At 35.0% G+C, this 23,517-nt stretch overlaps 1 protein-coding gene, 1 long non-coding RNA gene and 1 pseudogene across 3 annotated transcripts; 1 reads left to right on the top strand and 2 right to left on the bottom strand.

Annotated features, from left to right (window-relative positions):
• Positions 1 to 1,687: 1,687 nt before the first annotated feature.
• Positions 1,688 to 1,847, top strand: LOC131948953 (uncharacterized; annotated as a pseudogene).
• A 5,165-nt stretch (positions 1,848 to 7,012) lies between these two features.
• Positions 7,013 to 13,673, bottom strand: LOC131948939 (uncharacterized). Of its 2 annotated transcripts, XM_059310670.1 has the most exons (7): positions 13,546 to 13,673; positions 11,260 to 11,316; positions 10,808 to 10,888; positions 10,488 to 10,560; positions 8,787 to 9,644; positions 8,327 to 8,421; positions 7,013 to 7,215 (listed from the first exon to the last, which is right to left on the bottom strand). In XM_059310670.1, the coding sequence occupies exons 4-7, from the start codon at positions 10,534 to 10,536 to the stop codon at positions 7,045 to 7,047; spliced, it is 1,173 nt and encodes a 390-aa protein (XP_059166653.1). In that variant the 5' UTR covers positions 10,537 to 10,560; positions 10,808 to 10,888; positions 11,260 to 11,316; positions 13,546 to 13,673; the 3' UTR covers positions 7,013 to 7,044. The 2 variants fall into 2 exon arrangements, with proteins under 2 accessions (XP_059166653.1, XP_059166652.1); XM_059310669.1 differs by lacking the exon at positions 13,546 to 13,673 and having other exon boundaries at positions 11,260 to 11,757.
• Positions 13,674 to 15,197: 1,524 nt separating this feature from the next.
• LOC131948951 (uncharacterized) lies at positions 15,198 to 16,889 on the bottom strand. Its single transcript, XR_009388096.1, has 2 exons — positions 16,438 to 16,889; positions 15,198 to 15,319 (listed from the first exon to the last, which is right to left on the bottom strand). It is a non-coding gene; the product is annotated as an uncharacterized LOC131948951 (long non-coding RNA).
• Positions 16,890 to 23,517: the final 6,628 nt, after the last annotated feature.

The following is a 23,517-nucleotide window of genomic DNA, read 5'->3' as shown; positions in this document are numbered from 1 at the left end:
TTCATCGTTTTTTCAAATAACTTTTGAGTAAGCTTCTTTTCAGTTAAGAGTGTGTGTGGATTTATCATTGACAGTTAATGTTATGTTTTAGTATATTCATTCCCATAAACGTCGGACACTGTCGAAAACGTGCACACAGTTGCATACAATTTTAAACAGAAACATTTTATTTTAAAGGAACAACCACTATTATCTTTATTTTTTAAGAATTACATGGTGCGTATTTTGATAATAATTTGGTGATCTTTTACTGTTTATCAGCACACACAAAAATTCATGAAGAAAACAAAAAAGTATTTTATTTAACGTGCTTCCTCTTGCTTTTTTTCTGTCGTCGTGGATCGAATCTGGCGAGCGAAATTTCGAATACTTCTAACGACCAATATCTCTGAAACTTTGCACTTGGGTCAAGACTCCATGACAATAAAATCTTATATTAAATTTGGATGCTAGCTTTCTTTTTAAAGAATTTATTAGAATTTCCACTATAAAGTACTATTTACGGCGCAATTATTTATACGTACATTTTTGTGTTCATTTAGGGCGCACTAGTTTTTACTCATACAACTCTATCCTATATTATAACTAGCCGTCCCGGCCAGGCTCTGCACTGGCCTCTGTGAAACACCTATCTGTAAAGGACCAGGGCATGCGTGTTTAGTAATCAGCATATACACAGCATTGCCCACCCTATACACAACCAACCAAAACACACAAAAAAAACGCAAATATAACACAAACCCAACCCTAAACCCAAACAAAACACAGACGCAAACAAAAAAGCAAATGAAAACAAACCAAATCCAAACCCGACCACAAGCGCAAAACCCAGCATAGTAAACGACTATAGTACCCGAACTTATTCCTTTTCTTTTGCACTCACTTAAACGAACGTATGCGCCATAGCGAACACGGGAAGATTCAGGGCGCCAAATAGCACCCATTCGGGGCGCTGGAGGACGCCCGGATTCGATTCACTTAAAGACTATAGTAACCTTTCTTATCCATAGTCTATCGCACTGTTTAAAACGAAATTATGCATTATAGCACTCACAGGTTAGCCCAGGGCGCAGAATCGAACCCTGCCGGGGCGTCGGTGAACGCACATGTTTCAATTTAGTGCACAATTATAATACCCCAAGCTTATCCGCAAAAGGAAAAAAGTAAACATAGAGGACATTTAGGAGCTGGCTTCTCAACTGTTATTGATTTTTTTTTAATAATTAGTAAACAGAACGTTCAGTGTATAAAATAAACAAAAGGCAGTATTTAAAATACCTACAACATTACACTTGACCAATCCCCGTTATGTAATTAATTTTCCCCAACACCAAAAAAAATGTAACAAAGAGTATTTTTTTCATAATTTGTAATGGTTTTTTAAGGGAAGTTATTGTGTGTTCCTAATTTATCAAGGGAAGTAATAAGTGCTAAAGGACTAAATGTAAATAATTTTCAGACACAATTAGAGTTTTTGTGAAGGATGATACATTTTTTAAAATTTTGTTATTACTATAAGTTTAAAAAATGACAATTGTTTTACACATTCAATTTTAATTTTTTAAATCATGAATTTAGACGATGAGCACTTATGACGATGAACTCTTTTTTTTTTCTTATATTGGTTTGTAATCCGCGATTCGTTTACATTTCAAGAAATTACAAAATTATGGTATTAGTATTACTAATCGCTTCTCGGCCTTTTGGCTAAGATCAAAGTGTAGTATCTGTTATGGATCTACATGGATCTTAGCCATTTGGTTGGTCAGCCCTTTTTAGGGCTGGCTGCCGGGGCCGAGAGGCGGTCAAATCTACTACTCAAACTCACGCAAATCTCGCCAACGAACGCTGTGGGGTTGCTCCCACACATCTCTCGAAGCGCACATGCCCTCGAGATGAGTCACCCAGTACTTGTATTGGGTGGCTTCAAATGTACGAGTGGCTAACTTTCAATTTTCTATTTTTCAGCCTGACGACACCCATCTAGGAGAAATCTTAGGTGGGAGGTCTGTCACAATCGCCAGCAAATCGAACTCATCTACTACGTCAAACACAACTACCTCGCTCCCAACAAACTCACTACCACTCTGACGACACCCACCTAGGAGAACTCTTAGGTGGGGATCCGTCACGATCGCCAGCCAATCAACCTATCAACCACGAAAACACATCGCTACTAACTACTTTGCCACTAATTTGGCGACACCCACCTAGGAGACGTCTTAGGTGGGAGGGTCCGTCAAATACCAGTAAACGAACTAACCATCTCTCCAATACCAACTCAACTCACCCCAAACAAACAATCGTCAACACCTTCACTCTACCCACTTCAACTACTAGCAGAGTTTCTTCCAGGCATCTCCCCCCCCCCCCCCGAAAAATTTTTACCGCCTTCCCCCCCCCCCCCGAACGAAATGAAATTTATATAATTTATATAGAAAATATATACTTTTAACAGTGTCCGCCCCCCCCCCCCCCGGAAGAAAGTTTACCGCCCCCCCCCCCCCCCCCGAAGACTACTAGACCAAGCTCAAATCCTCGACTCAGCAATAACACGAAAACTAATCATTCTTCTACGCCATCTCGCCCACTTCAAGCTCCTCTCCATTAACGACATCCAGTACCAAGTCATCTTGTCATCCCTCAACGATCAATTACTCAAAACATCTCACGTGTAATCATCCATAAACTCTCGTCAACCTTTTCCAAGTTCTACAACATTCGATCAACTCTACCATAAACGACAAGACACAAGCTCGCTCTTTCAACAACAGATTATCTCCCATTGACATTCTCAAACTACAACTACCAACTAAGAATCTACCACTACCCAACCAAGACTGTATTAATCACAAGAAGCACGGCCAAAAACAGAGAAGCGATCATGTTGTATTGTCCTGTACTTTATGTCATAGCAAACCGGAAACAAAATCAAGAAATCAAAAGAAACAAATGGAACCAAGAAATCGGAACAAAGAAATCAAAGAAACATGGAACAAAGAAATCAGAAGGAATATTAAGACATTGTAAATCTTTTTAATGTTATACTATGTATTACATTGTAATTTTTTAACATGCAACCTATCCACACAATGGAAGGAATTCTATTAAACGCCAGTCGGCACAACAAAAAAAAGTATTACTAATTCATATTTTTTTAAAGGCAAAATTATTGTAAATATGCTGATATTTATTATATAATAGGTAATATATAAAAATTAAATACATCGATTAAAGGGAAACAGCCCCCCAGATGAGTTACCGATTGTTTTTTTTCCAATTTAGTTTTACTTTTAGATCCTTATATAATTTGGCTGCTCAAAAAAAGCCAACAAGGATATCTTTTTATGGAAACAACATGGAATTACAATATTATGAATAAGATGTTTAGGATATTTGATATTTAAACCATGGCTACAGAAAACGTCCAGCTGAGTGGCATAGTAAAAGGGTCTTAAACTACGGTAATATTAGAATGCAACTAGTGATAACAACTCTTTTAAAGTAACAGACCTACTACTTGAACAATCTATTAAATGAAAAACAGTAAAATATTAAGAAAGAAATAATTTTAACAATGTGTTATTAAACTTAGTGAAGTAAGTGGTTATTAGAGTTTGTCTGTCCGTTTCAAACTCGACATTAATAAGCTACTAAGATAAATCGGTGGGCTTTCAATGTTGCAATATCAATAGTACTCAATTAGGATGAAATATGTATTCATGTTTTTACTCCATGTGTTTCCATGAAAAGTTACCCTTAGAACTTGGGAATTTTACAAAGCTTAAGATTTTAAAAATTGGGCCTGTGGTTCGACTGGCTTTGTAATTAGTTGAATTACAAATTTTAAAGAACTGGGAAAAAAGGCATACACTTTTTTAACAAGTTTTTATGTAAAATAATACACTAATAAACTGGGAGTGATCTCCCCTAAACTTTCTCGAATATTCTTATATAAAATAACAGGGGATGGGAACTCGGGCTATAGACATGATTTTTAATCCATTTTAAATACTTAAAGTTTTAAAAATAGAATAAAATCTCGTAGACAAATTAATTGCACACCAAGTGAACGCGAAATAAAAAGCGCATAATAGTGCGCAATATTATTAGTACTTTTAAAATTTACATTAGTTTTTTGAGAAATCGGAAGTAGCGTAAAGTACTACTTCCAGTCAACGGAAATAACTCAAAATTTAATAGAAGGTAGAAAATTAGATCTTTTACTTACGTATGAAATTTCATTTATCTATCTGAAATAGTACTCAAGTTATAGGCTTTTGAAAAATTCAAAGTAGGAAAAGTACCACTTCCTGTTATCGGAAATCGCTCAAAAGTTGATACGGATCTACGATTTTGATTAAATACTTATATATGAAATTTCATCAACCTAGCTGTAACGGTACTCAAGTTATCGTGTTTACACACGGACACACACACACACACACACACAGACACACAGACATACGGACAAGATTGCAAAATTATGTTTTTCCGTATCAGTGAGATGCAAAACGTCGAGATTTGCAAAAATCTCGATTTTTTTTTGCACGATTACAAGACTTTCTCTATACTTCGTATATACGAGAAAGTAAAAATGAGAAAATAGATGAGAAAATAAATGAGCATGAAAATGCGCGTATAATAATTCGGAGAAGTAGTAGAAGACAGGAACACTACTACTTATAATTTCAGAAAATTTAAATTAGTTCATAAGAAATTAATTAGTCAGCTGAGTAAGTCAAATTTTATGTGAGATTGCATTGTAATCGGGTTTGGCCGGTGTGCCGAATTTTAGAGAAATTGATAGAAGTACTCGGAATTTAGCTCGCCCGTTTCGGTCTATGATCGATAAAAGGACGACAGACAGAGTAAGCAAGTTAAATTAAAGCTCGAAAGAATAGCTTTGTTATGATTTCTGGTCACTTTACCAAGCTGAGGACCACGCAAGCTTACAAAAAAATAATAACTAAAAAGCAGCAGCATTTATGTTTTTTCGATTTTAAAAAACCTTTTGATAAGTCAAAATACGGCGCCCCATTCAATTCTGATTTTCCATCCCACATAGTCATAGTGTTATATAAGAATATTCGAGAAAGTTTCGGGGGAGAAAACTCCCGCTTTATTAGTGTATTACTGTATCCTAATATATAATGGGCCACGTTCGCACTTCTCTCTCTCTCTCTCTCTCTCTCTCTCTCTCTCTCTCTCTCTCTCTCTCTCTCTCTCTCTCTGTCTGTCCGCAAAATATTTTCGCCGGACATCACATCAGAATCTACAGCGATATATCGAGAACTTTATACGGACTTTTGTTGAAAATAATATGGTAGATGTTTTAAATGTATAACCACAATTTTATTTAAAGAAGAAAAATAAAAAATAAAGGCGTATTCGAATGTAGAGAAACAGTATTATTTATGCAACCGGAAAAGCATTTATAGATGTGAAAAAGAACGCATAAAACTGTGACGTAACTAATGTTTATACATTAACTAATGACGTCATCTGTCGTGTTTAGAATAAAAAGAAATGAACTATTTCATTCAAATTTGATTTAGATCTACGTACACTATGAAATGTACACAATACAATTTTTCCGGCCTAAACTCATAAAATTTATTTTATTTATTTGGATTCTAGATCTAGAGATTCTAGATCTAGACTAGATCTAAATCTACAAATCTACGCAATAACTAGATCGAGACGTAGACGCTAAGATCTAGAATCTAGATTTAGCTCTAACTTCTCTAGAATCTATTCCAAAAATAAATTTCTATATTAGGACTAAACTATTTCAAGACATAATTATTTTATACAAAATCTTTGTTTGGAACTGGCTAATTTGGGATAAAAAAATTAATTTGAAAGAATAGGCATATTCGCGTAAGTTAAGATTTTAAAATACGTCTTTTATTCTCCGTTTTTTAAGGTGCCGATATAGCGGAGATGATAGTGTACTTAAACCCACGCAGGTGGTGCGGGTTCGAGACGCACCAAGTCAACTTGGTTAATCTATTTTTTTTATTTTGCTCGGGCTAAACTTAAAAAAAAAATTCTATTAGGATTCTAGATCTAGATCTAGATGATCTAGATCTACGGAAAAATTAGACTTACACAGATGTAGACCCTACATAGATCTAGAATCTATTCAAACAATACATTTCTATACTAAAGTATTTCAGGCCTTAATTACGTTATTGAAATCTTTGTTTATCTATGCAATTTGCTAATCTCTATATTATATAAAGCAAAGTTGTCGGGTGTCCGATATGGCACTTCCCGGCGCCGCAGGCGGTTCAGATTTGGCAGGATCTTGCCTTGGGGCGACAGAACACGAGGGCCGGTTGGCCGAAAAGTCTACGATAAAGGGGTCAAAACTGACCTCGACTGACCGGCGCCTTATATGAGCTATAAATCGAAAAAAAATGTCCACAGAGGAACCTCTTCATAACTCTTGAGGTCGTAGACCGACCCTCGGGCGAATTAATTAAGCATTCAAATTCTCAATGTTTTCGAAAGCCTAAGCGAAGCTGGGCAGCATGCCTAGTTATTAAATAAAACTTAAAAGCTTGTTATTGAAACGTTTTTTATGTATTTGTTTAGTATTCAGTTTCTTTTGCAAAGGAAAAATAAAAGAATTAAACTTTTACATATGTAATTGTAACTTGTAAAATCTATTGTCTTCACATTTTTTTTTTTTAAATTTTATAAAGAATAAATTCCTGGGATGCAGTCACCCTTTTTTATTTTTTTTTTTGCTACATACTTAGTCTTTCAATAAAGACTTATTTAACAGAAAACTTGATATTTTAAAATAACTGAGTTTCTGGTAGGGAAGATAAATGATGTAGGCCTAAATTGCACGACTAGTTATGTGTTGCTAAAGTTTAGGATTTTCGGAAAAATCACAGAGTGATTTTTTTTTTACAGATTTAAATACTTGTTTAGAAATTTTTGTTATAACTGAAACCCTTCTCTGGTTAATACACTCTATTTAATACACACTTTTTTATTCAGAAATGGATCTAGGTTTATCTGTACTCTTTAAATTCTTTTCATGTTAATATGTGTACAATCTAAAATATCATTTATATAATAAACCATTTCTTCATCATCATTCATCTTCTGGACATCTCCATTTGACAACACAATTTCCAAATAGAGTTCATCTGCTGGAATGTAAATGCTCCCAACTTGCACTAGTTGAAATTTTATCTATGGAAATATAAACCAAAGAGTCAATGTATCACTACACAGATTTCAAGCAGTTTATTTAGAATTGTATGAAATTCTCAGAGAATTCTTCAATATGCCATTATTATAGCATTACAATCATACAACACTCTTAGCAATGCCAACCCAGGGACTTGCATAGTAGGTAATAACGCTGTTTAAAAATATCCTTTACCTGACTTAATTAACAGCATATATACATAAATAAATGCATGTATGTGTCTGTCTGTATGCTTGTCTTATATGCATTACTACACCTTTCATCCTATCTCTGTGAAATTCTGGATTTTGTTTAAAATGCTATTGGGAAAAGGTTTCGATGACAAAAAAAATAATTTCTGACCCCAAAATCTTTTGAATAATAAAAGAAATTACCAAACTTAGATTATTTTTCTAAGAAATATTCTACTTGGTTATTTACCTTTATCCTGGCATAAAAAAACTAACTAGCACTTTGGCATCTATGTTTGTTTTGAAGAGCGCCCTGCACGAGTGATTCATGGGCTAACACAACTTATTACCGGGCCGATACAGGGAGGCACCCGGGGCACTGCGAAAGTTTGACCAATGTCTCTCGCAAGAGCCTTAAGACACTTCTTACACCTGGGCGTCGACAAATGGGTGTTCTACCTCAGCATTGCGGTGATTAAAGTACAATAATGGCCTGTTTTTGTTTTATTTTTCTGATTTGGGTGTTGATAGAATATTGAGTCATGCACCTAAATATACACCATAAGTAACAATTAAATGTTATCAATATGAGTGTACTTGAATTTCTTTCTTTATGCGATCGCAACAATGCACGCATGTATAATATAAAAGGGGCACATTATGAGTTCCCCCATAGACCAGTCAAAACACAGAGAATCAGTCAGGGCTAAAACTTTGTCTTTTTTTAATGATATGAAAACTATAATTTATATGCAATTCGTATAAAGATACACAATAAGGCCTATGTATCAAGATATCTTATTTAATTTTTTTTTAAACAAGTGTCACTAATTTAATAGCTTATACTGAACTTTTGTTTCAATATAATAGCTCTAGTACTATAACTGATTACTTTCACAATTACAAAAAAAAAATTACTTACATGTTTGACTCGTACATCATGTATTGCTATTTGACACTTGGCTGTTGTGAAATCAGGAAAGTGAACTTCACACTCTATCCCGACCAACGCAGATTCTGAGAAATATATTCATTGTAGTTGTAGTTGTAATTCAACTTTAAATTATGTTTGTGTGATTGACTACTGGCAGTAACCAAAAAATAAATGCAGCATGCATATATAAAACTAGAAAATGCATAAAATTACTTTCATTCTCAAAAGATTTTTTTTAAAAACCAGATAAAATTATACCAAGTAACATTATGTTGATGCAATGGAAAAAGTGAGTTATAGAAAAGAAAAAAAATTTCAAATTATTTTTTAACAAAAGGGTTTATGATTAAAGGTAATGACTTTTACTGAGTAAATGTGTATGTTTATGAAATATATTTAAAGATTTTGTTTCCTACAAGAATGTTCAAAGCGATAATACATGTATTACCTTTTTTTTCATTGACTATCGTTCGAACTGGAGGTGTGTTAGATTCATTTAATTCAGAATCTTCTTTTCCATTTGTAGTTATTTTTAATGATTTTAAATACATTTCATATATGTCTACATTTTCTTTAAATGTCATCTTGTCTGTGATGGCTGACCACTGTCCAATTGTTAAATGTTTACACAGACCATGAGGGTGTGAGGCTATGACAATGTGCTGGTCATCTCTGGCTATTAAGGTTTTATGCGTGTCTAACTTTTCATATTCATCTAACCTATTTCTTAGTGTACCAATCAGGTCTTTATCTCCAGTCAAACACTGGAAAAAACAGGTATCCTCATCTATATTTCTGTCTCTCATACAAAATCCTGTTAAAGTTTTTATATGCTTGATATCCTCTTCATCATCATAAAAAAAATCAACAGTTGTATTTTTCACCTCCTCACAATCAAAAACCACATGGCAAGCTGTCAAGATAGTCACTATAGTCAAGCCATTTCCTTTATAATTGTTTACACAAAGACTACACAAGCAATCCAAATTTTCAAAAGCATTTGGTTGGTCTTGTATATCAGTCACTGTGCCGGTTCCAAACATTTTAACTTTTCTATTTCTTAATTTATAAAATGGATCATCTTGGTGTCGACCTGGGCTGATAAACGTTACCGTGATCCTCACAGTTAAATCACACAGGACATTAATACATTTTATCATTTTATCACTTCTGTAGCCTTTTGGAAGGTGATACTTCCCAAACTCTTTCTTTGGGATAAATACTTTGTGATCCCCTTTCTTTGTGCAGTGTTGAACCTTCAATATTCCTTTGTTAGTTTTTACTTCACTTGTACCTTCAAAATTTTCTGAAATAAAAAGATAAAAAAATAATTCAGTTCAGGTTATTCAAAATATTAATACATTTTATAAACTGTACGTCTTAAAAAATGTTTTATGCTGAAATTCCCATTTGTTTTAAAATAGTAGCCTAATCAGGTATCAAACATTAGTGTGCTAGTAATTTCCCTTTTAGTGCAGTATAATCATTTTTTTAAAGAAAAATACTGCAACACAAATTTAACAAAACTTAGAGGAAAATAAGTCACAGAAATCAAATGTTTTTATGTAATTAGTGTAACTAGTTATTAGAAGATGTTTAACTACATATTCTACTTCTTAACTGTATGTGAACAAGATCTATCATGACATTTTGTGGGCCATTTAAGTATGGTAATAATAAAATAGTTGTGTAGAAGTATTATTTGAAAAACAATTTCTATACAAAACATTGAGAGTATCATAATATTATTTTGAAAACTCAAGATTTAATGTTGCTGCAGACTTCTTATTGTACAAACTACAAAGTGTGTACATTATTTTATAAGCAAAATGACACAATGTGTTCTATTGGTTATGTTTCCAAGGGCTGATTAATCAGGAAGTGGTTTTAGAAATCCTTTGGTCTTGGCTAAAAGATAAGACACTAATGTGATAATGAATATAAATATTAATTCATGTTAATGATGACTAGCTATTGTGATTAATATGAAGTCTATACTTTACTACTTACACTTTATTTTACTTATACTTCACTATGCCAAATAACTGATGTAAATGAGCGACATACTTTAGAACAGGAATATAAAAAATTATTTTACTTTTAAACATAATCTACCTGTAAGCTTTGTTGTTATTTAATTAGTTCTTACCTTTTATATTTAATTGAACATCTTGTATTGCAGGTATTGAAAATGCCATATCCACATAATCAAGAAGTTTTATCTACACAAATAAAAGACATTGGATTAATATTAATGATATGCTCTCAATGGTATAGCTATACCATTTAGAGATCTAAGTGAACCAAATTTTGCTATTCACTTAATATAAATTCATTTTGGAAATGGACAGCTCAATATATGCCATTAAAACCTTATACTAGTGCACATTTATCAATCTTTCATAAATGGAGACCACAAATTTGCTTATTATTAAGAAAAATACAAGATTTACTTGGTTGTCTTCTTACTTGGTAAAGGAAGTAGGCCTATTCATTACATTACACATTTCACTAAACAGCTGTAGTGTGTAATTTAGAACTTGCATTTTTCTGGAGAATAAAAAGTAGAAGATAAAATAACTGTATGTCTTTATTTATTTCATAATGGGCGTCATTCCACCTATTAATCTGAAATTGCTCTTAACACTTGTTGGTCCCTCACTATCTTCATCAACTTGGACACTTAGCTTGTCTTGTAGCTAGATATATTTTACAACTATAAAATTTAAACTACTGGCCAATACATTTTGAGATGTTCAATGCCCAGTGCATGAAATAACTGTAACAGAAAGGAATTGTATATCCACTATAATTATATTATAAATCTAGTATAAGATCAAATAATAGTTATACAATTAATTATTATTATTTATAATAATTAGGCCTAATCTAATTTTATATTTTATTTTAAAATAGGTTACCATAAATTTCACTTAAATGAAGATGATACTTCTTCAGCAAGCCTTCTTTACCTTAACCTTGAACAAATAAAAGTAAAAATAACTATTTACTTTTGAAATAATATATGGGTGTAAGTACCCAGCTGCAAGAAATCAATATATTTATAAGCATTAAAATTGTATGCAGGTAAAAATCCACCCAAGTTTAAAGGGTTAATGTTTTGTCAACCTTTTTTTCCCATGCAAACATTTTAGATTTATTTTTTTGTACTAATGAGAATAATAAATGACTGTAATCAGTAGATGTACTTGATGACATGAAAGGCCATTACTTAGGTTTTCTCTTGCTTTTTCTTTGGCAAAAATAAAAGTTTATAAATAAAACATTCCTGCGATACGCAAGACTGTTCAATTCTTAGCATAAACATGTGTTTCTTTGTGACTTTACTTTTTTGTGTTAGTTTTTACAATCATTGTGGCTTTACAATCCAGCTTCCCAGTACCCGGGGACAAACTTTTGTTTTGCACCCCCCCCCCCTTCAAGATTTCGATTTGCACCCCCACTCTCAAGATTTCAATTAGCACCCCCTCAAACTTTCGATTAGCACCCCCCCCCCCCCTCAATTTATTTTTCCAACCCATTTTGGCGCCCCCAATGGTCGGCGCCTGGGGACATATGTCGCCCCCCCCAGCTACGCCTCTGTTACAATCCACACACTTGTTTGAAAATTTTTTCCTTCAATTTAGACATGCCTCAGCAGAGATCACTTGACAATTTATGAATTTAGCAAACTAAAGCTTATAAATTAGGCCTATAGCATAAGTTCTTAAAATAAAATATTTCTAGAGTAATAGAGGCCGAAATACTATTATTAATTTTTAAAAATGTGATAGGGTAAACCTCCATTTCAGCGTATTTTATTCTCCGTTGCTTGTTTACCTCCAGTTGAGCGTATTTTATTCTAACAACCGAAACACACCAAAACATTAGGAAAACACGATTTATTTTTTGTATTGTATTTTTGTTTTAGCAAATGAATAAAAATGAATATTTAAAAAACACGACTTGTTTATTTGTATTGTATAAAAACAACAAAGAGACTGACTGAAGTGCTTTGTTTGTTGGTTACAAAAATAGAGATGCACATTTTGTACAATTAAGTGTTCCAATTTCAACTAAACTGAATAAAAGTATTAAAAGGCACAATAATGCTGCTAAAAGTGGGCCGGGGGGGGGGGGGGGGGGTGGAATTTGGTGAGGGCTGGCTTGGAGTGTTAGAGAAAGTGTGACAACTCACGTTGTCATTTTAAAAAAAATAATGTTAGAGGCCGTCCATAAATGACGTCACACTCGTAGGGGGAGGGGGGGGGGGTCAGATGGTGCTACATCATTTTTGGGGGGGGGGGGGGGTCTTGCTTTTTGTGACGACGCGTTTTTTTTACGATTTTTTACCTCCCCCCTCCCCTCCGTTACACGTCGTCACAAAAAGTCAGACCCCCCCCCCCCTAAACTGACGTCACACCTCAGCCTACAACCCCCCCCCCCCCCTCAAAATTTCTGTTGAATTTTTCTTAAAACATCGATAATTTTTCCAAAATCTTGTCAGAACTCTGTCAACATAGAGTATTTTGATCAATTCATATTACAATTTATTAAAACCGTTTTCTAAAACGCGAAATAACGGCTAAAACTTGTTTTTCTAACATTGCTTTTTTATAATGCAAAAAAGGGACGTCACACCATCTGAAACCCCACCCCCTCCCCCTCATCACACACCGTCACAAAATTGCTGACCCCCCCTCTCCCTTACGAGTGTGACGTCATTTATGGACGACCCCACATCAATTTTTTTTAAAAGTCAGAAATTTACTCATACAAAAAAGGGAAGGATGGTAGATTTACTATGAATTTAAATAACATACAACTCTATAGTAAAAAAATTTTTTCAGTTTTAGCAAAACTGTCAAATTAAAAAAAAAAGAGGTTTGTACATTTATTGCATAAATACAAAAATATAAAACAGAATGATTAACAGTGTATCAGTTTCACCATGAGACAAATGCCTTATTTTTTAAAAATACAAATACAAATAAACAAGTCGTGTTTTTTTAAATATTCATTTTTATTCATTTGCTAAAACAAAAATACAATACAAAAAATAAATCGTGTTTTCCTAATGTTTTGGTGTGTTTCGGTTGTTAGAATAAAATACGCTCAACTGGAGGTAAACAAGCAACGGAGAATAAAATACGCTGAAATGGAGGTTTACCCACAACACAGTTCAATTTTATAGAATAGTTCAATACCATCTGTTGCGATAAATGATAACTTCTAGAATCTAGACTTACTAGATCTAGATTTTATTATAGTTTATTAACTTTATAAGTCTATAGTCACACTGTAGTGTAGATCTAAAATCTAGATTAGATCTAGATCTAGAATCTAGACCTAGAATTTAGTAAAATAGTATGATAGTATCTAGATCTATAGCTACTAGATCTACTACTAGTCTAGCTAGATTTTCTAGATCTTTTAGAATAACCTAGATTCTAGATCATATAGGATATTCCCTAAGCGCAAATTCAGGGGGAGCCACTCTAACTTTTATATATAGATTCTATATAGCAAATCCTGCTCGCAAACACTGCTGTTTAATTTTTCAATCCATTTTTAACTACTGAAACTATTTGAAATAGAATAGAATCTTGTAGAAAAAAATAATTGCACACCAAATGAACAGAGTTTTTTCCAGGCATCAACTATTTGAAATATAATAGAATCTAACAGAAAAAAAAAAGAATTGCACACCAAGTGAACTCCAAATAAAATGTGCATAATAGTGTGGAACAGTGTTTCTTCCAGACATTTTTTCTCCGGGGGGGGGGGGGGGGGAGGGAGCACTTGACATTTTCGGTGGGGGGGTAGACTTTCTTCGGCGGGGGGGGGGGGGGGGCGGACACTGTTAAAAGTATATATTTTCTATATAAATTTCATTTCGTTCGGACGGGCGGTAGACTTTTTTCGGCGGGGGGGGGGGGGGCTGAGCCCCTCGGAGAAATGCCTGGGAGAAACTCTGGCGTTGAATATTATTAGTACTTTATAAATTTACATTCGTTTTTTCAGAACTCGGAAATAGCAAAAATTACTGCTTCCAGCCAACGGAAAGTAGGCCTACTCATAATTTGACAAAAGAGAGTAAGATCTTTTACTAACATGTGAAATTTCACTTATCTATCTGAAATAGTATTCAAGTTATAGTCTTTTGAAAAATTCAAAGTAGAAAAAGTACCACTTCCGGTTATCGGAAATCGCTCAAAAGTTGATACGGATCTACGATTTTGATAAAATACTTATATATGAAACCTAGCTGTAACAATTATAACAAGAGGGCGAGTGTGATACCATGACGTAAACACGCTAACTATAGAAAAAACAATGTTACATCCAACTGTATTTATTAACATATACAATATATATATATATATAATATATATATATATATATTATATATATATATATATATATATATATATATATATATATATATATATATATATATTGTTTCTTGGGGGAGGGGGCGAAATCACGAAACTGCCGCACCGGGTGACGTCACTGCCCCTCCCACCTGCCTTCACCAAAATTCACAATAATCAAAGTCCAAAATTTGTCAATATTTTTCTACCTTAATCACATTGAATCAATTTGGCGCTGCTAACACTATAAGATGCGTGTTTGTTATAGTTCCCATTGATTTTTTGTGTACGATTACAGACTTTCTCTACTGTGTGTACTAGAAATTAAAAAAGCCAGCTGGATCACTTCTTAAAAAAAGAAACGAATAGGACGAATAGTTGATTTTCCAACTTCCAATTCCAAACATCACAAATGAGAAAACTAAAGCAGACATTTTACTGACAAACTTCCATTTCCAAACATGATAAGAGAAAAAAAAATCAACATGATTTCTGATTATTTATTTAAAAAGAAAAAGATTTCATCTTTTTGTCCACATCTAAATGTATTGAAGTCGTCCAAAGCTTCAGGTAAGACATGAGGATCTTATTTTTTGTTTCCTGACATCTGAAAATAAATGAAAATAATTTTTTTAATACGTTGTATTTGCTTTATGTATTGTATAGATTAGTGGCGTCACCACGTCGGGTGTTCCCCGGGGCGGCACTTCGACCCCCCCTAAGAAACAAATATATATATATATATATATATATATATATATAATATGTTTGTGTGTATGTGTCGGCCTACATAGTCCTATAATTTCACTATATGCCACATACGCGTACATGTATATTTATAAGCTTTAATCACTGCAGATTTTATAGTAACGATGTTTATCTATAGTCTGTTAATAATACAGTTTCAATGTAGCATTGTTTTCTCTATAGTTAGCACGTTTACGTCATGGTGTCACCCCCACCCTCTGTAATAATTGTCAATTCGTACTTTCAAGACTATTTAGATTTTATTAATCATTTGTGGAAATGGCTAAAGAACATTTTTCTTCTGTATAATTTTGCAATGTTTTGTCTTGGTGTCCCCCCCTAAATGGTGTCACCTGGTGCGGTCCGCACCGCCCTCACTACGCCTCTGGTATAGATCACACATATTATGTTTGATTGAAAACATGATTATTGATGACCCGCGGAGCAGGCTCGCCAGCCAGACTACATGGTGATAAGATCCATGCTACGTGTCCAACCAAGAACAAACTACAAGGCAACAGTTGTTTGATTTTAGAGTTTTATCTCTTAGAAGAGTGGCTGTCCCCAGCTGTCGAGGCTCATCTACTCGAGGGTTCGAACTCGAGATTTTTCGGTTTAGTAATAATTAGCTTTGACGACTCCAATCTATATATATAATTCTCTTCTGGGAGACGTTAGAAAACAAGCTGCAAACTGCGCCTTGCAGTCCCCTCTCTTCCTCTCTATCACTACCACCCCCCCCACATGGTCTGGTGAGCGGTGTTCACTCTAAATGTTTACATTCGTATAGCCGGGTTTAGTGAGGGGGGGGGGTATAGGGTAGGGGTTGAGGGAAAGGGGGGGGTAGTGTTTTAAAGCAAATATTTTCAGTTGCAGCATTGGTACTGTCGAATTCACAAATTATGAATAACTGAAAAGTAGAAAATAAAAACAGCTTTTAATTTGTAATTTTATTATAATTATTAAATCGAAACTTACCTGTTTCTTATCATAAAAAACGTCTCACCAGAGAGGGGGTAAAGTGGGTAGCTTTGGCAAAGGGGGTAGAGTGGGTGGCTTTGGCAGAGGGGGTAGAGTGGGTAGCTTTGGCAGAGGGGGTAGAGTGGGTAGCTTTGGCAGAGGGGGTAGAGTGGGTGGCTTTGGCAGAGGGGGCAGAGCGGGTAGCTTTGGCGTTAGATTCTTCACAAATTCATTCACCGTCGATTCAAGAAGCTTGACAGCGGCATCTTTCACATCGTCGACCGCCCCTGTCACCGTCGTTCTGATCACCTCATTCAGTCCACGCAAACCCTCATGTAAGGCTTCTTTCAGAGCCGTTGTAAGCTGGCTCATAGCCTTGTCAGCGAACTGCGTCAGCATGGTGTTTACTTTGGGGTCTTTATTCAACAACATTTGTTCAGCAGCGTCAATCAGCCATCCAGTGGCAGTGCCTGTCAATACATACAAACATAATTTGGCTTATATATATATATATATATACAGACATTAGTAAGTTAGGGAGTTCGACGTTGTAACATGTCGAAGTGACGCAGATAAGTTCTCAAAGGGAACAATCACCGGGAAGTATACAAGCTATAAGATGAAATACTTTGCAACCTTGTCTGATATAGATATTTGGCACTTTTTTACTTCGTTACATATATGTATTATAGAAAACCTTCCTAACTTACGCGATCCTGATATTATATAGCTTTTTATAGCTTTACGACATTAGAAAAATGTAAAAAAAAAAGAAAAAAAAATGTAAACATTTCGCTCAGTTTAGATTAAAGAAGGTAGTACTTAAAATAGTGATGGTGTGGATAGGGGTGATTTGTGCACGTAATTCGATTAGTATTCAAGTTGGTGCGAAAAGCCACGTAGTTGTGTGTTTTTATTATAAAATAAACTGTATTAAATTTCCGTAAGTCTAAAACATAAAGTAAAAAAAAAATTGTAAAAAAGTTGTAAACATTGCATTCAGACTTGACTAAGAATGTGTGTACTTAAAATGTAAGTGGTGTGGATAGGGGTGAGTTGTGCACATAATGCGATAAGTATGCGGGGGGGGGGGTGAGGGAAAAGTCACGTAGTTGTGTGTAGTTATAATCTTTACTGTATTAAATTATTTCGATATGTCTATTACATGAAGGTTAGATAAATGCGATAAGTATGCGTGGGGGTGCGGGAAAGTCTGGAAGTCGTGCGTATTTAACTGTATTAAATTATTGCCGTATATATAAAACATAAAAAGTTTAAATGAACCCACATAAATTGAAGTTTCACGCTTAAAATATAGATCGATATTGTAGTATCTAAAAGAGTATGTTTGATAATATAGGCACCACTGATACGTGTTTCCATACAATTTATTTGAGCACATGGTAATGCCTATTTATACATCTGGAAGTTATTGTTTTACATAGGGGTAAAAAAATTATGTCATATTCAAGCGTGGTTAAAGGGGATGGGATGAAGAACGATGATAGTTTGGACGTTTATCGTAATATATGCAAATTTAGGTGGGGTGACTTTGGGGTTAACATCATAGGGTGATATTTTAAAATGTAGAATTTTAATATAATCTACACAAAAGACCGCTTCTATACACATGCGACTATATTTTTTTCAAAATCTATTTAAAGCTTTACTTACCAAAAGGGTGTAGAAATCAATACGGGCCATTTTATCCTCTTGTATCCCGAGATAATTAAAACAGATGTAGTATTTAGTATGTCCTATGTGTCTTAAACACATACACAAACGGAAAAGATGATGATGAGTGAGAATAATTGTAATTCATGTACTTAGAACACTAACACACCGATCACAACATTGAAAGAAATATCCAAGACGCGTAACTTAGTATGCCCCATGTGTCTTGAACACGAACGGAAAAGATGACGAGTCCGAAAAATATTCCTTTAGAACACAAACATTCACCACAGCAATAATATAAATGACCACTAAAAGCATTCGGAAAACCAGGGCCCAACCTATATAGTCACGTGCTATACATTTTTTTAGTATTGGTCACTAAATCGAAAGCACGATTGGTGATATTCTAAACCAATGAATAGTTCGTTTTTTCTTGATATGGGTGGAGCTTAAATGCTTACCGACAGACATGGTAGAATTATTTCCCCATGTTCGCAAAAATTGCCCATGTATCGCCACGATTTCAGCTTAGCACCTTTCCCCCGCCCCTATTCGCACATTGTTGGATCAACGTAGCCCGGGGACATTCTTTCAGGAATTTCGCTAGACGTCTGTCTCATAACATGCGTCTGACTCGCTTGCCTATTGAATCTTGAGTTCAAGGACAGATTATGTAATAAATAGGCCATAAACCTGACTAAGCACATATTTGATTATAAAAAATCTACGCAATAATTTTATTTCCGTCTGCAGGCCAATATGTTTTCAAAATTACCATACGATTTATTAAAAAAAATATGTATTTAAAAATCTTAATAAATCATAGGGCCTAACTTAACTGTTTTGATCTTTTGCGCTGTTATGTAATGTGCGTGATAAATGTGGGCAGTACCTATTGTTGCAATGAGATGAGGGCAGCAAGTCACATTAAATACGTATAAAAACTGTATGGTATAGGATAATTATAAAACACGAGCTGACGCTGCTCTTTAGTTTAATTCCTATTTTTCAGTAATTCATAACTTGTAAATACGACATTAAAAGCTTCGATTGAAAATATTAAGCTATTAAAATACTATCAGTAGCCAGTAAAGGACGATTACCCTCACCCTCCCTTTCCACTTCTCTCGCTCTCCTCCCCCCTCCCACCCCACTCCGCGAAAGCAGCCGTCTGTGACGACAGTATACATGCGACAATGAAAAGAGCAAGCAGAATATTTTATTATCTCCCCTTAGTTTCCAATCTTTAAAACAAATTAAATTATCTGCCCCTAATAGCTGTCACTACGACTGTAATGGGGAGGTGATGGGGGGGGGGGGGGGTCGGGGTTGAACAGGAAAAAATTATTTAATCTCTACATATTCGATTTTATGATCCATCATATAAGAAACAATTTTGATAAATATAATACGAGCGTGAATCGTATAAATAATATTATGTTTGTACAGCCAAAAAAAGAACCATATCTTTAATTTAACACATTGTGTATTGGTTGGAAATGTTTAATACAACTCTGTAGACGAAGTTTAAGTAAAGAGGAGGAAGTCAATTGTTTCTTATAGAGGGAATGTTTGGGGGGGGGGGGTAGGAAGGGGAAGGGCAGACAAACGCACAATTGCCGAAAATCGTACCCTATGAGTTGAGGGCAGCAAGTCAGATGAACTGGAACCCTATAGAATAATTGCGGGGGTGGGGGAATCGACGTGTTCAATTATTTAAATATTTTAATTTTGAACCCCGCCCATTTCGAGAACAAATTAGCAATTTATATTTCCTCCCTCTTCTTGTATATAATTAATATATGTCTTCAAAGAAATGAATACCAGTTTACTGTAAATATGTTGGATTTCCTCTTTCTCCCTGTAAATAACTAATATATGTACTTATTTAAAGATATGTTAACCATGTTATTGTAAATATGTTGTATTTTGTTTTATGGAAAAAAAAAAGTATTTAAAAAAAGAAAAGCCAAGCGGTTTGGTGAAGTGAGAGGAAGGAGGGATGAGTTATGTTCCAGTGGAATCAAACAAAAATTAAGACCGCTTTAAGCTGATTCTTCAACATATATAAAATGCCTCGCAACACCCCCCCCCCCCCCCCCGCACATGTATTCTGTTTTTACACACTAGCAGGGTAAATAAATTACAATTAACTGTCTAGATTAATAACAATTATTATTATTATAGAAGGGCCACACAGTATTTAGATTTCTAAATTAACAACACATTGACCTAGCCACTTTTAGAACTATGTTTCAGTCTGGCGTTAGGATTTGTGGAAGGCGGGGGGGGGGGGGGGTGTCAAATTAAAAATGAATTCAAACATGAGAGGAAGGTCAAGGGTTGGGTGGGGGGGGGATTGGGTGGGTGTTTTAAATCGTCAAGGGAAGGTAGGGGGATGAACTGGTCAGGTGATTAACGCGCAATAAATGGTAATGACGTTAACGCATGATGTATTTGGTCGGTGAGTCTGGCGCCTATTACAGCGACACTGTCTGCTTGACGTAACCTCAATGGTCGGCGGGGCTAGGAGCGAGGTCAGGGAGGGAAGGGGAGGACGGACACACAATTGCCAAAAAAAAACGGACTCTACAAAGCAATGTCGGTATGATTACCATGGACAGGTACTGGGAGCGTGGCGGGGGGGGGGGGGGGGAGGGGGGCTAACTTAAATTACAAAAGTGGCACATATTTTGCTTAAAAACACAGTAGCTAGTGAAGAACGATTATACTCACCCTCACTTTCCACTCCTCTCTCTCTACTCCCACCCCCTCCCCACTCCGTGAAAGCAGTCGTCTGTGGCGACAGTTTACAGGCGACAATGAAAATAGAAAGCATAATATTTTTATTGTCTCCCCTTAGTTTCAAATCTTGTGACGGGGGGGCCATAAACCACTGCGAGCCACTCGGGTACCGTACGGGTGTTACACAACATCAAAGGCGTCGATCGTCGGCTTGTTGCGTCACGGACTAGTGGGGGTAGGGTGAGGCTATGGATGTATCAGTGTCTGCCCTTACCCACCCCAGTCCATTTTGGTAGATCTGGCGAGCTATTTACCGCCACGTGGTCAAGCGTATTAATTTTTTTTTTCAACCGAAGATAAGAGCAACGGGTAAAATTCCCCGCCCACACCTCACGTCTGTATTTTACCCCAAAGGTGGGCCGCCAGCATATTTAGATTAAAATTCAACACAATAGCGTTTTGAATAAAATACTTAAAAAAAACTTTTTAAAAAACCACGTTTTACATACATTTGATGACAAAAAACGTGGGTACGTTCACCATCAAATTTCCCGACCCATCTGCCCGACCCACGTTTTTTGTCATCAAATGTATGTAAATAGTTATTTTCTACTTTTTAGTCTACAAGAAAAACGTGGTTTTTTAAAAAGTTATTTTTAAGTATTTTATTTTCTCCTTTTTAGTCCGTTGCTACACATGAAAAACGTGGTTTTTAAAAAAAAGTTTTTTTATATAGTTTATTTTCTACTTTATCCAATGACTTGATTAAGTATGACTTGACTAAGTGTTTATAAATACACGGACTAAAAATCTTGAGCGACCAGGATTCGAACCTGGGTTTTCGCGGCCACAACGCGAAGTACTAACCACAATACGATCACGGCCAGCGCGCTCACATCGATTGGGGCCGAAGTAACTGTGTCAAAAGGCCTTCAGTCTTGTCGGTATCTTTAGAAATCATGTCCTCAATTTTATGGTCCTTAGGGCGTAATTAAATTAAGCTAATTACGGTCTCTAATTGCTAGTTTTTATGATTGCATCTGAAATTGTTAGGCGAAAGTAGCCTGCATGCCAAATTTCAGATCTATAGAGCAATCAGAAGTGGGCTAATTTTCGATGTCAATTTTAACAACAAACAAACACACGCGAAGCTGAGTTAATAAAAACGTGTTAAAAACCAAGTGGTTTGGTGATATGGGGGGGGGGGAGGAGTAGGGGGTATCCCATTAGAATCAAACAAAATTAAAACCGCTGTAAGCTGGTATAAAATGCATCGCAACACCCCTCCCCCACACACACATGCATTGTTTTTACACACTGGCAGGTTATGTAATTTGTAATCCGGACATTTTTACCGATTATTGATTTAGTACGTATTACACGAAAGTAATAAATCTGGTAGCTTTGGTCTTTTAACACAATAAACATATTTTTATATGAGTAATGCAATCATAATATTCTGTAGAAGATGTTTATATTAAGCGTGATTGATTTTAATTAAGTTGCGTTACGTTCCGCTTGAGTGAGTTATCGGACTTCCTAACATAAAAAACAAAACCTGTCCACAACAATACCCTCACCCTATAGATTAAATGATGGACTTTTGCGGGGAGCGGGAAATCAGTGAGGGGGAAATCGGTAAGGGGAGGGGGTTTTAGAAATATTTTGATTTATTTGTAAAAGAATTGTAAAATTGTGTATGTCTATTGTTGTGGGTTGTATTTTTTGATAGCATAAATTATTTATAGACGTTACAAGCATTATTGTTTATATCAATTGTAAGTAAAAATACTGTAATATAATTTATACAACAATCTCAACTTTTGTTACGTATTTAATTAATTACGCCGTAGAAAAGTTAATTATAAAAGAAATTTAGGCACACCGTATTTTGCCGTAGGCTATTCCCTGGTCGGCCTCTCCTCAGTAGGCATTGTCCGATCTTTCTGTTTTGATCCTAAGTTTTGTTATGTAATAAGAAGCGTGATAATTTTGGGCAGTAAAGGTGGTTGAACTAAGCATAACTATTGTTGCGATGTGTTGAAGGCAGCAAGTCAGATCAACTTACCATGTTGGTATTTAAAAATAAACGCGATGAAAACCATGGACTTTAGAGCAATGTATTAAATGCTATTAATATTGTGTTTAACATAATTACAATCTACATACTTTATACTAAATATCTTAGATGAATTATATAAAATTTTTGCTTATACAACCTACGCACATTACATTACATTTAATTAATCCTATGTTCACTTTTTGCTTATACAACCTACACACATTACATTACATTTAATTAATCCTATGTTCATTTGTATAGTAGATGTCTAAAGAAAGGGACGGCTAGTAAGGGCAGATAATTCAGTTTTTTTACTTTCTCGTATATACGAAGTATAGAGAAAGTATTGTAATCGTGCAAAAAAAACAACGATTTTTACACATCTCGACGTTTTACACTACGGAAAAAACATAATTTTGCAATCTTGTCCGTATGTCTGTGTGTCTGTCCGTGTGTAAACACGATTACTTGAGTACCGTTACAGCTAGGTTGATGAAATTTCATATATAAGTATTTTATCAAAATCGTAGATCCGTATCAACTTTTGAGCGATTTTCGATAACCGGAAGTGGTACTTTTCCTACTTTGAATTTTTCAAAAGCCTATAACTTGAG

The sequence above is a fragment of the Physella acuta genome, unplaced genomic scaffold (assembly GCF_028476545.2).
Source record: "Physella acuta isolate Inbredline_101_S28 unplaced genomic scaffold, ASM2847654v3 ptg000666l, whole genome shotgun sequence".
NCBI classification, from domain to species: Eukaryota; Metazoa; Mollusca; class Gastropoda; family Physidae; genus Physella; species Physella acuta.
This window is presented reverse-complemented; position numbering and strand designations above follow the sequence as displayed.

Excerpts from the sequence above, each read along its gene's own strand:
- LOC131948939 (XM_059310670.1), bottom strand. The coding sequence starts at position 10,536 with ATGGCATTTTCAATACCTGCAATACAAGATGTTCAATTAAATATAAAA. Across the intron at positions 9,645-10,487 it reads TGTTCAATTAAATATAAAAG|AAAATTTTGAAGGTACAAGT; the intron begins GTAAGAACTAAT and ends TTTTTATTTCAG. Across the intron at positions 7,216-8,326 it reads ATGATGTACGAGTCAAACAT|ATAAAATTTCAACTAGTGCA; the intron begins GTAAGTAATTTT and ends ATATTTCCATAG.